This window comes from Talpa occidentalis, unplaced genomic scaffold (assembly GCF_014898055.3).
Source record: "Talpa occidentalis isolate TD23 unplaced genomic scaffold, MPIMG_talOcc4v2.1 talOcc4.11, whole genome shotgun sequence".
In the NCBI taxonomy this organism is placed as follows: domain Eukaryota; kingdom Metazoa; phylum Chordata; class Mammalia; order Eulipotyphla; family Talpidae; genus Talpa; species Talpa occidentalis.
In genome coordinates, this window is record NW_023601104.1 from 2,934,688 (window position 1) to 2,948,572 (window position 13,885).

A 13,885-nucleotide genomic window follows, 5' to 3' on the forward strand; every position below is an offset into this window, starting at 1 on the left:
TCAAGGCCCTCCCTGTCCCTTTCAATCTGTTTGTCAATTATTGGGCTAATTATCTGGAACCAATCAGCAGTCCTTCTGAGCTAAGACACTGGCACCCCCTGGGGAGGATGGCCAATAGCCACTTGCACATAGTAGGCCCTCGGTAACCACTCAAGGAAATGAAAAGAGGAGACTGCATACTCACCCCTTTTCTGCATGAAGATAAAGAGGTCATCCAGGAACTCTTTCCTTTCCGGATCACCGTCCAGTTCATACAGCTGCAAGCCCAATACCCCCCAGGGAAAAAAGAAACAGCATAAAACAATGCAGTGAATGCAGGTGGTCCTACAAGAGAGACACACGGCAGTCGAGTGACTGCAAATGTGACTTATGGCCACTCCTGTCCCAATTCCTTAGGGAGCAGATACAACACCCCACTGCAGAATTTCGTTATGCCCCTCCCTTTCATCATCACAAAGGAAACATTACAGACCTTGGCAAAATCTCGAGAGATTTCTCTTCCCCGGCCTCCATCTGCATCCTCACTCCAGGCCAAACCACCATTCTAAAAGGGAACAAAGCACAGAATTCAGAAGGGCACAGGAAGAGAGTGAGAGAGGGCAAGATCATCTATTGTGGGAAGCGGAGGACCCTTGGCAATTGTGCTATCCTGGCTCACACGGAGCTCAGAGGTAACACCTTGGCCACCTTTACAGGGATGTTGTGTTCTTTTGTTTTGTTTTCTATTATGGTTCCAAAGACAAGAGAGTCAGGTGAAAGAGCTATCTCCATTGGTTGGAGGGTGGGTGTCACTTATACCTGATAATCCCAGAAGAGGCGGCCACAAAGCCCTGATTTTCTGTAAGCCTGCTCATCCCTAGCTGATCTTTTGGAAGCCATCACTCTGACGGGCACCAATTTTCTACCCAGTCTGTCTGGTATGTGTGCTTTGTTATTTCATGGTGAGTTTTATACTAGAGCTTATGTTACCAAGATACCTAGTCTGGAGCCTCCCTGGTGGCGCAAGGGGTTAAGTCTCAGCACTATCAAGCTATCCGTAGCCAGGGCAGCACAAATTCAATCCCCGGCCAGGGAACTGACCCACATGCCGCAGCAGACCTCTCCTGTCTTGCCCCCTGCGCCCCACTGGACTGTATTTTAATAGATCTGTCTGTTCTGCTTCCCACTCTGTCTCTGGTGAATCCTCTCACCACCACCCCCATCTCTGGCCTACACCCCAGCTCTTGTATGCATAAATAAATAAAATAAATATTAATAAAAAAGATACCTAGTCCAGCAGCTAATACAACACTCAAAGTGAGGGAGAAAGGGCCCGAGGGAGCAGGGCACAGATCCTGAAGTTGCAGTCTCTCGGCCACCCCCACTCCCAAGAGTGCTATGTAGTTCTCAAAACTCTTTAGTGACGTGAGGCCACCCACTCCCCTGCCTGAGATTATTCCTAGAGTAAAAAGACTCGGTGACATAAGGTGAAGTTCATTTTCATTAGAGAAATATACTGTACCTAATCCCAATATAATTGATTAGGTTAAACCAACACCAACAGACTGAATGGGAGGCAATGGTGAATACGCCTTTGTTTATATTCCTGAAACCTGCTTCTTGCTTTATTCCATGGGGTTAATACTACTCCAGACGGTCACCAACTTCTAGAAGCCTTCCCTTCACTCCAAGCCACATCGAGTACTCTGGAGGCAATCCCTGTCTACTTTGAGCTTAGAGTTTAACTATTATTTGGGAGTTATCTGTCATTACAAGCATCCTGTGAGCTCTCCAAGAGCAAAGGTGTCTCATTCATCTTTGTACATCTAGCCTGTGGCACACTGCCTGGCACTTAATAGGCCCCAGTGAATGCTTGCTGCACTACAGCCATTGTTAAAAGACATTAACCAGCTACTTGAATTAATTAAGCACCTCTTCAAATCACGGATACACTCATTTACCACATAGGGTTCCTAAAGGCCCTCTGCTAGTGGGGAGCATGAAATGTCACAGAAGTCTGCCCTGTACCCTGTCCCATGGGGAACAAGTGCATGGCACTGGGTGATCTGAGCCTAGCACACATTCATTTCTCCTCCAGAACCACAGAAGCACACAGGCCACCTGGCTGGTTAGGGTGCGGAAGGCGTGGGGGGGGGGTAATATCTGGGCATAGGGAGCAGTGGTTTCTACGGAGGGCATTCTTTGGCCTGCACAGGGAGCTCATTGTAAAGCCAGGCCAAATAAAAGGAAAGACTGCTCTAATTCCATTCTCTCCCCTTTAATAACGTTTGCCTGGGAGCAGGAGGTATTATTCAGTTATGTTTAGGGGCCATACTTGGTTCTGAGACATGGTCTCACTTTCTAACAGCAGCAATTGAGCACACAGTGGGGTTGGATAACCAAGAAGTGACACCCTGTCAGCTGACATGAAACAGGCAACACCAAATTGTTTCCCTCCTTATCTGGTGAAAGAGTGTGTAAGGAAGTGCTAGTAAATGCTATCTCACTGCACACTCATCATCCCCCAGGGCAAATGCAGAAATCTTCCTATGGCACCTTCAGCTTAGTGAGGTCAATAGCCAAGCTGGAGCAACACTGTTTAAAAGGAAATAAAGCTAAAACTCACCCCTCATTGTAATTATAGTCAACAGAAATCTGGTGTCATCTGGTGGCAACTAACACAATGAATAATCAAGATGAATCACGCCAGTCGGCTCAGCAAAACCAGACAGAGTTACAGTCCCTTTTCAAAGCAGGCAGTAGGTCGCCCTAATGCTGCTCAGTGATTACATTTGAGCCAGTAATTCCTGCTGGAAAGTCAATTATCCCAGGAGCCCCTATCGGCTGAAAGACATTTAATGGGGGATCATTGCTGCTTCTGTTATGTCAGCTGTTTACTGAGGCAGCTCAATTCCCAACTCTCTAGCTGGAGATCTGAAGCTGATTCTGTTCACAGGAGAATTCCTTCTCTGTCGGTCACCAAGAGAGTGAAAACAGTTTTTTGCTAATTACAATAACTTCCAGGCACTCTAAATGCTCACTCAGAAACTATTTAACACTCAGCTGGGTGGAGAGGACAGAATCCACAACCTAGAAACTCAGACAGGCTCCACCACAGGAGAGGAGTGTAAAACAAGCACAAAGGTGTGACTACGTGTGAAAATAAACACCCAAGTGTCAGAGCTGCAGGAACAGACAGAATCCTTCCAGGATGAAGCTGGGCCTGGGGCTGTCTTGATCCCTTCCTTTCTCTAGCTCTGTTCAAACCACAGAATCCAAGCAGGAGGGTTAGATGTGGTTCCAGCTATGGTCCCTTAGTATGAATCACTTAGTTTAAAAATCTGCTTAGTGATGGGGTTTTAGCCTGAAAGGCCTCTTGCTTAGTAACCAGAGAGGACAGGAAGACCTGCCAGAACAGGATGGAAATGGGATACTAAACAATTGGAACAATCCCACAATTTGGCCCATTCCAGATAGGAATGTCGGCTACTATTTAAGAAAAACAGGGGCCAGAGAGTGGTCCGGGAGCGGAGGGGTTTCCTTTTACCCAGCTCCAAGGCAGGGAAGGGCCAGTACTTAAGGTAAAATACTCAGTTGGGGCTGATGGGCAAATGTCTACTCTCCACGTTACTTTCACTGTCTTGGAACTTCGATCCTGCTTCGCAGAATTTTCTGGTTGAGGTGAGAGAATTCCTGGACGTTGCCCACCCTTCACAGTCCAGTGGAAATGCTGTGTTCTCAGGAAGCCTCTGCCCACCAGGCAGAAGCAAGTCTTTCTCTCCTGAGCTAAACCACCTCGTTCTGGCGACTACGTGCACTCAGGGCTCCTCCTCCGCAGGTGCGCAGAAAGCACCAACACATCTGGAGACAGGGATGGACGTCTCCTCCACCCTGGAGCTCCAACCCCACCGCGCCTGTTCCTCTCCTCCTTTTATGGGAGGATTATAGACTCTTGCAGTCTTCTTGGTTCTTAACTCTGACCCACCACTGTCAAACTCGGCTCACATGTACAGTTAAAGTTTACGTGCAGGAGAGTTCTAGGCCCCCAGCAGGGTGTGTGTGAGGCTGCCGCGGTGAGCAGCCCAGAGAGGACTTTTTTCCTTGGATGTTGAGTGCGGCTGAAGGAGGCAGCAGAGTAGAGGACAGCAGACCCGGGAAGAAGCCATTGTGGGGAAAACACAGCCCCAAAGGGCCAGCTCACCTGTTCAGGGGTTCACACACACACACGTTTCTGTAGAAAGGTGTCTGCACTGAGTCTACCTGCCCAGTGTCACCCCAGGCAGCGAGCCGCGGGGCTAAAGAGCCCAGAAGTGTGTGTGGGAAGCCGGCAGTAGCCAGAGTGGTCACTTATTGCCGTTTACAACCTTCTCAGCCTCTCCTACTTGAGTCTCTCAGTTAACAGCTTTGATCTCACCAGGAGCTCACAGGAAGCGTACAGTTTGCTCCCAAATACCCACCCAAGGCCAGCTTTGGTTACTCTACCCACATACAGCTCATTTCCCCGGGGAAGTCACAGAAAGTTTTGCCTTTAAATCCTCAAAAACGGCAGTGAAAGAAGGTTGGGGGGAGGAGAAAGGAGAGCGGAGAGCTGCTGTTTGCGCACCTTCTGTAAAGTCAGGCTGGGAAGCCAGGACTCACAAAGCGTGCTTTCCTCACTCAACTCACAACACAGAGGTGGTGATTTCAGAGCGGGGGAAATAATGGCTCAGAGAGCTGGAGTTACGTCCCTGGGGACTGAGAGCTTCTGTGGGGCAGCGCCCCTCAGATGTTAAACCCAGGTTCGTCTGGCTCTCTGTTACACCTATGTCTGCTGGTTGAGAGAATGGCACAAAGTGCTCTGGGTGGGGAGCATCAGGCAGGGCGAGAAGAACCGCAAGGATAAAATCCTGTTCACAGTGCGCCTACAATGCCCAAGTCATGGCCCCTGTGGTTTCTATCAATGAAAGGCTTAATCCTTGATTTATCTCACTGGCTTCAGCTGTTTGGAACATTCAGTCCTCACACAACAGACACCCAGGAGACAGAGTTGAGGGTACTGAAGCAATAGGCACTGCTAACTTTCACCACGACCTCCAAAACTGAACATCCTGGCTAGGATGAGCAGCCCTCATCCCCAGGGCGTGGAGATCAGCAGAGAGGCGAGCATCACACCTGAGTGAACCAGAGGACGAAGGCACCTAGCGCAGTGTCCTGTGTCATGCACATGAAAAGTCTTCAGAAAACAATGAATCAAAGTCTAGCCTGACTGCTACTCAAAATTGAAACAGTGCTTCTGCATACTACACAGCTACAGCAAAAGATGAAATCTTGCTGTCTGTGATAACATGGACAGAATTGCAGGGAATAATGCTAAGCATAGTAAGCCAGGAGACAATACTGATGATTCCACTCATATGTGGAATATAAAGAAACAAAACAAAGGAATACACAACACAAAAACCAAAACAAACTCCAGCAATCTGACTGCAGAAGTGAGGCTCCAGAGGGGAGGGGAGGGGAGGGTACAAAGGACAGTGACTGGGGTGGAGGACTCAGGGTGCCCTGGTGGTGTGTGTCTGGTGGCAAACACACATCTGAGGAGATATTGTAACAGGGTGGTCCCCAGGAAAGGGGGAGGTTCCAGGTTTCCTGCCCCACCCAAGGGAGGGTGGAGCAGAGCAGGGAGAGAAGAAGCGGCAGAGGAGACTGAGGAAGGAAGGAAGCAGGATGGAGCCAGAAGGAGACCTGGAGGAGGCGCATGGAGCCTAGAGAGACGTGTATTAAAGTTCCTTCCCATTAAAGTCTCATGTTTTGTGTAATGCAGCGGATGGCAGAACCCTCTATAGAATAGGCAGGTTTGCGGGGTTTGGGCTGCCCCTCTCCCTGCCCTGTAACAGTATGACCCTAGTCCCCTAAATCACACATGGTGTTGTAAATCTCAATTTAAAAAATGGTACAGTTTAAAAATTTTACACTTAAATCATAAAAAGAGATAAAAGATAAAAATTAAGATAAAATTGTGTTTCCACACACTTCAGGCCTGAATAAGAAAAGACAGAAGGAAAATGCAGTCACTATCCCTGAACATCTAAAAGGTTGCCCTGTGGAAGAGGAAACAAGAGATTTTTGTTTGTTTTTCTTTTTTCTCTACAGCTCCAGAGGGAAGAACTAGAGAAGTTACTAGGAAGATTCCAAGGGGACAGAAGGACTTTCCTAACAAACAGAACAACCCAGTCATGGAGTGGGCCTTTCTCAGGAGGTGGGCAGCTTCCTGTCCCCAGATGGCCATCTGTCTGGCATGTCAGGGTACGGAATCCAACATAAGACATGGGCTGGATGAGAAGCCTCGAGGGGCCCTTTCTGTCCTAAGAAGCCAAGACCCCATGACAAATTCATTCAACACAGGTTTCCTGAGAAGCCATCCCAGGTAGAGCTCTGTGCAAGTGGCTGCCAAGAACAGAAATGGTGCAAAAGTGGTCCTCGCTCCTGGAAGTTTTACCTCATAGGAGGAAAACCCAACCGAATACACATGACGTTTAATACAGCAGGAGAAATACCTAGACACGGTGCCCAGGAGGGGGAAGCCCGGCAGGGCGGCATGGAGGAGGAGATGAAGCAGGCCTGGAAGCAGGGCAGAGGGGAGAGTTACAGTTTAAATGAGCATGCAGCAGGGGATAAACAAGGCATGTTTTGGCAGGGAGGATGCAAGTCTGAATAGCTAAGGTGGAAACCGGCTGTGAAATGCCTTGAATACCAGGAGGAAATGTAAACTCTGAACTGTGAAAGTGGGGAGGCAATAGATGTTTTCTGAGCTGAAAAAGAAACGATTTAATTAGCATCAGATTATTTTAATGGCTCATTTTTGTTGGAAAAAATATAATACACAAATACGAATGTATGTAGACACAAGTGAAATGGGGTTATGGGGAACTTTTACTTCATAATTTTTTCATTATATGCATTCATGTGCAAAAATTTGCTCACCTAGAATATACTAGATACTATGAAAGGTTCTGAGGGAAAAAGAGTAAGAGCCTCTGACCTCATGGGGCTTACGGTTTAATAAAGAAAGATAATTTTTCAAAATGTTTTTTCCTAGATTAATTTTTGACTCCTTTCATGATCTATCACTAACTCTCCCTGCAACAAAGAAAATTCATATTGCAAGGAAATGACGACAAGTAAGCGAACAGACACCATCACGGCATTTAGTCTTTTTCAAATAAGAGCAGCACGACTCTTCATTTAATCAGAAATCCTTGCAATGGCCTCAGTAATGATTTCCAATGTCAATGTAGTGCTTTGGGAAACAACATCGAAGATCTGAGTACAGAGGCAGCCCTGGGGCAGGCTGGCTGTGCAGGAGCCCCACTAGGAATGGGGAGGGGAACAAAATCAGGGAGAAAGACTTGAGATGCAACCACGTCAGAGAATCAACTGGATCGGTAGTGAGAGGATCAAAGGGAAAGACAGGGATGAATCTGAATCTTATCATGGGAAAGGCAGGTTTTGGTGGAGGTGGAGAGACCCTGGGCAGGGGCTCCAGCAGGAAGCATCTGAGCACTAATGAAGACAGACCACAGTCTGGGGGGCGAGTGACAAAACCAATCCACAGCCCTGGAGGAGGGCAAGGTATGACAGCTGGCAGCAGCAGGAGTCAGGTTTGCTGCCAACCTTCCAGTGAGGAGAGAGGGAGACATTTAACCAGTTTCTCAGGACCCAAGGACACTCAGGCCTGGACTTTTTACAGGGGTTTGAAAGGGGGAAGAAGCCCAAGCAGACCACGCCCCTAAGATCTTAGGAGCCAGCACTGCATTCCTTAGAGCTGTACCTCCCCAGAGACGGGAGCGCCTGACTTTAAAAGCAATTAAGTATCTGGGCTATTTTAGGATTACTCCTTGACCACCTGGAATATCTTATTAAAGTACAGCTCAGATGTCCAAAGCAATTTCGGTTCCCATTCCTCACTCCTCCCCAAGGCGAGAGTTAACCCTTTCTTTCAGGTTTAAAGTACTGAGGCTAAGCTACCAACTCCTCACTTGGGCACCCCATATTCTGAAACCTCTAAGAAAATGTGGGGCCCTTAGAACACCAATGTACACAGTGACACCTTCTAGAGAAATAGCGTGTTCTCTGAAGACACAACACGGTAATGTGTTTCTTTATCTAATAGACTGGGAACCCCAAGGTCAAGGATCTGAGCAAATTCCTAAGACCTGAACCTGGAAGCAGTCATTAGCAAAACTCAAAGGGGTTGATCCCAAACTCAGGGAAATCAATTAATTGCTTTGAAATGTAACTAAATGTAACTAAAGCATTTGGGTTGAAATGGCTGCTATTGTTAGTATTGTTACTATTATTATTTTAAATAAGCAACATAGAAACTACCTTCTATCCTATTAGCACATCTGGAGCATTGCCTGTACCACACTCTGACTGCACTATCGAGCCAGGCTGATGATATTGTAATGTTGAAAGTCCAATTCCCAGAGCTTGGTAGGAAGAAAAGAAAAACATCTGAGCCCTCCCACCAGCTCTAACTAACTCCAGGAAGGAAGGAGACATTCACAAGGGGGTAATGGGTAGGATTATAGGAGACTCCTAGGAGGAGAGGGGAGCCCCAGGAAGCAAAACAGATACTGTTATAAGCAACACTGTTGGACTACAAACCCCTCCTGATAAGATCAGGATTACTGCTCTTAGCTAAATCGCTCAGGCCTTGGAAGCCCCAGAGTTATAATTATCAGATGCACACCTTCCGCTGTCAGGTAACTTTAGCAGGAACTAGAAAGCACCTCCTTACCTCTTACTAGCAACAAAGATCAATTCAAACTCGGTGGCTTGGAAAAAGAGCTAAAGGACACTTTTCTGATTAAGTAACAGAAAGGAGGTGGTTGGGGGAAGGGATGGTGGGCTACAGGCCTACATCTCCATCCAGGCATACAAGCACTCCAAGCAATGGTGAGCAAGAGAGCAGAAAGGGAGTCTCCGACAAGAGGAGGAAGAAACACTAAAATGCCCTGTTGGTGATGAGGACACATCTATGCCAAAGAGTGAATTGGCCCCAGCCAAGTCTGAGCCTGAGAGCCAACAACAGAATAATAAAATGGGCAAAGACACGGAGTGGGCAAAAGCAGTACTAAGAGAGTTTACAGTGAGAAACACTACATTAAAAAAAAGAAGAAGAAAAAGAAGAAAGGCCCACCTCGACAGCTGAGTCTGATGCCCTGGCCAGGGAGCTACCCACATGGTGAAGCAGACCTCTCCTGTCTCACCCACTGCTCCCCTCAGCAGTGTACTTCAGTCAGTCTGCCTGTTCTGCTCCCCACTCTGTCTCTGGTGAATCCTCTCACCCCTCCCCCCCATCTTTGGCCTACATCCCAGTTTTTCTACACAAAATAAATAAAAATCTTACAATAAAGGAATAATTCTTAAAAGAGAAGATCTCAAATAAACAAACTAGCTCTACACCTCAAAGAAGTAGAAAAAGAAAACACTATGTCTATAAAGTTAACAGAAGAAAGGAAATATAAAGACCAGAGCAGAAATAAAGGAAACATAATAGAAACTTGCAACTAGGCTAACAGTTTTTGGGGGAAAAACCAACAAAATCAACAAATTTTCACTAAATTAAGGGAAAAAAGATACAAATAAAATCAGAAATGAGGGGCCTCCTTGGTGGAGCAGGGTTTAAGTCACAGTAATATCAAGCTATCATCGCAATCACTGTAGCATGAGGTTGATCCCCAGCCAGGGAGCTAAATGACATGGCTCAGCAGACCTCTGCTGCTTCCCCTTGGCAGTGTATTTCAGAAGAGTCACCTGTCCTGCTCCCAACTCTGTCTCTGGTAAGTCCTCTCACTCCCCACACCTCTGGTCTGTACCCCAGTTCTTCTATGCATAAATAAATACATCTTTAAAAAAAAAATGAAAGCAGAGATATTACAATAAATACTACAGAAATATAAAGGGCCCTAGGGACTACCCTAAATAATGATGCCTACAAATTGGACAGCCTAGAAGAAAGGATAAACTACTAGAAACTTATCCAAGACTGAAATCATGATGAAACAGAGACTGTCAACAGATCTGCAACTGGTAAGGAGATGAAAACCCCTCAAGAAGGAAAAGCCAAGACCAGTTGGCCTCACTGGTAAATTCTAACAAATGTCTAAAGAATCAACACCATCTTTCCCACTTTCTTCCAAAAATTGAAAAGGAGCGAACACTCCCAAATTATAGTTTATGAGGCCAATATCACCCTTATACTAAATCCAGACTAGGACACAATAGTCCTCTCTGATGAATATAGATACAAAATCCTTAACCACTGACTAGTAAACCACACTCCACAGCACACTTTAGAATCATACACTGTTAACAAGTGGGATTTATTCCCTGGCATGCAAGGACAATTCAACATACAAAAATCAAAGTGACACCCACCTCGACAGAATGAAGGATAATAAAAAAAAAAAAAAAATCACATGATTATCTAAGAAGATGCAGGAAAAACATCTGACAAAATTAATACCATTTCATGATAAAAATACTCAGCAAACTACGAATAGAAGGAATTACTCTCAACATCGTAAAGGTGATATAACAAAAGCCCAAAGCTAACATATAGTGAAAAACTAACAGTAACAGTTTTCTCTCTAAGACCAGGGACAAGGTAAGGATGCTACACTTATTCCTTTTATTCTATAGTACTGGAGGTCCTAGATAGCTCAATTAGGCAAGAAAAAGAAATAAAAGACATCAAAATTGTAAAGGAAAAAGTAAAATTATTTCTGTTCATAGATGACATGATCCTATATGTGGAGAACGCTAAACATTCCACTAAAAATCCTGTCAGAACTAATAAATTCTAGAACACTGCAGGATACAAAATCAACATAAGAAACCAGTTGTGTTTTCATACACTAACAACAATTTGAGAAAGGAATTAAGAAAATGGTATCATTTATAATTTTATCAAATAGAATAAATTACCTAGGAATAAACTTAACTAAAGAGAGGAAAGTGTCATGTACTCAACACTATAAAACATTGGTTAAAAAAAATTAAAGACCTAGATAAATAGCAAGATATCCCACATTTATGGACTAGAAGGCTTAATATTGTTAGAAGGTCAATACTACCCAAAGTGATGTACAGGTTTGATACAATCACTACAAAATTTTCAGTGGCATCACTCTTACAGAAACAGAATAAACAATTCTAAAATTCATATGGAGGGTCTCCCCGGTGGCGCAGCAGGTTGAGCACAGCGCTGTGAAGCTGTCCGCAGCCTCTGCAGCACTGATTCAATTCCTGGCCGGCCAGGGAGAAACCTACATGGCGCAGCAGACCTCTCCTGCCTCGCCCTCTGCTCCCCTCAGCAGTGCCTTTGGTCCATCTGCCTGTTCTGCTCCCCACTCTGTCTCTGGTGAATTCTCTCACCCTCCCGCGCCTCTGACCTGTACCCAGGTTCTTGTATAAATAAATAAATCTTCAAAAAAAAAAAACAAAACAAAATTTATATGGAACCCATATAAGTAATTTTAAGAAAGATTAACAGAGCTGACTCCTGATTCCAAAATACCTGATTTCAAACCATATTATAAAAGCTACAGTAACCAAAACAGTATGGTACAGACATTAAGACAGACATACAGACCAACAGAACAGAATAAAGAACCCAGAAATAAACCCACACATCTAAGGTCAACTAATCTTTGATAAGAATATACAATGGAGAAAGGAGAATCTCTACAACAAATGGTACTGGAAAAACTGAGTATCCACGAGTAAAAGAATAAAACAGAACCATCATCTTACACCATCCATCAAATCAACTCAAAATGTATTAAAGACTTAAACAATAAGATGTGAAACTACGGTCTCCCTGGTGGCTTATGTCAATAGCCTGAGTTTTGTCCCCAGTCATGGAGCTGACCCCCCTATGGCGCAGCATAAGTCTTGCTCACTGCTTTCCTTAACAGTGTATTTCAGTAGATCTGCCTGTTCTGTTCCCTACTCTGTCTCTGGTGAATCCTCTCGCCACCCACCTGTGGCCTGCACCCCAGTTCTTGTATGCAAAAGCAAATAAATAAAAGTCTAAAAAAAAAAAAAAGTGAAACTATAAAGCTCCTGGAAGAAAACATAGGATGAAAACTTTGTGATATTAACTTGGCAATGATTTCTTGGACATGATACTAAAAGCACAGGCATCAAAAAAAGCAAAAACAGAAATGTGGGACTACATCAAATGAAAATACTTCTACACAGCAAAGGAAAAAAGAACAGACTAAAAAGGCAACTTATATAATGGAAGAAAATATTTACAAACCATTTATCTGATTAGGGATTAATAATATTCAAATGATAAAAGGAACTCCCACAACTTAATAGCAAAAAACCTAATGGAAAAAACTGGGTAAAAGATCTGAATGTATTTCTTCAAAGAGGAAATACAGATTCCTAATATGTATAGAAAAAGATCAACATCATAAATCACCAGGGAAATACAAATCAAGACCACAATGAGATATCACCTAACATCTGTCAGAATAGTCATTATAAAAACAAATAAACAAAATCAGGAAATAATGGGTGTTGAAGAGGATGTGGAAAAACGAGAATCCTTCTACACTTTTGATGGGAAAGTAAAATGGATGCACCTGATGGGCAGAACAATATGGAGGTTTTCCGGAGGAAAGAGCAACTATATATGATCCAACAACCCTATGTTTAGGTATCCATCCAAATGAATGGCAATCAGGATCACAGAGAGACAGCTGTGCTCCCATGTCCACTGCAGCATTGCTCACAACCACCAAGATGCCCATTCAACCCAAGAGTCCATTGGTGGATGAACATATAAAGGAAATGCTGGCTATACACACAATGGAATGTTATTCAGTCATAAAAAAGGAAATCCTGCAATATATAATGGCATAAATAAACCTGGAGGATGTTATGACAAATACTTGAATAAAAATTTAAATAAATATAAATAAAGTGAAATAAGTCAGTCACAGAGAACAAAGGTCACTTGATTCCACTTATATCAGGGATCTGAAGTAGTCAAAAACATCAAAGCAGAGAAGAGTGGTTGCTGTCAGGGGCTGGGGAAGGAGGGTATGGGGAGGAAAAGGCACAAGCATATAGTTAACAATAGTACATCTCACGTGCTTATTACAATTTAAAAAAAAAGAAAATGAGCAAAAGATGTAAGTAGTTAAGTTGAAACAAATAAAAAAGGCAAATAAACTTATGAAAAATAATAATGAACATATATCACCTGATACAGCAAATTCAACGTCTAGAATAACCTATCCTACCAGAGTAATACAAACACAAAGGCAAAGGTGTATCACACAGCATCTACAAACATAGCTTGTACTCATGCTGAACACACACACACACACACACACACACACACACACACACACACACACTTTTAACATCCCATGGCTATATACTTAAATAGTTAAATATACAGAAATGTCATTTGAAGCTGACTGATGTCCATTTGTGGCTTGCTGTGGGAAGGGAGTAGGGTAGGTGACAGGACACTGTAATATTCTGTTAAGTTATATATTTCTACTGTGTATCTTCTTGTATTGTTTTAATCTTTCATGAGCATCTATTCACACTACCTATGAAATTCTGAGACAAGTGATTTTAAAAACATTAATAGATCTCTATGAATACACACGGAAGAATGCGTATGTTGAGCGACAAAGTTGTAGAACATATGTAGACTTCCTATTTTGTTAAAACAAAAAAAATATATTTGGGAAGAGAAAAACTCTGAAATGGTATAGACTGAACTGTGAACAATGACCTGTGGAGAGATGGGGTAACTTTGACTTCACAATTTCTAAAATCATGAGTCAATATAACTTCTGTAGTCTGTTTTTTAAAAATCAAACTCTTA

The 13,885-nt window shown here is 43.8% G+C and overlaps 1 protein-coding gene across 1 annotated transcript in view; it reads right to left on the minus strand.

Moving 5' to 3' along the window:
- The window catches only part of ARID3B (AT-rich interaction domain 3B), a 49,732-nt gene that overhangs the window by 19,822 nt on the left and 16,025 nt on the right, over positions 1 to 13,885 (minus strand). The window contains exons 3-4 of the mRNA XM_037502111.2: positions 473 to 544; positions 185 to 257 (exon numbers count right to left, since the gene is read on the minus strand). Of these exons, the coding sequence (XP_037358008.1) occupies positions 185 to 257; positions 473 to 544 (145 nt within the window). The remainder of the gene's footprint in view (positions 1 to 184; positions 258 to 472; positions 545 to 13,885) is intronic.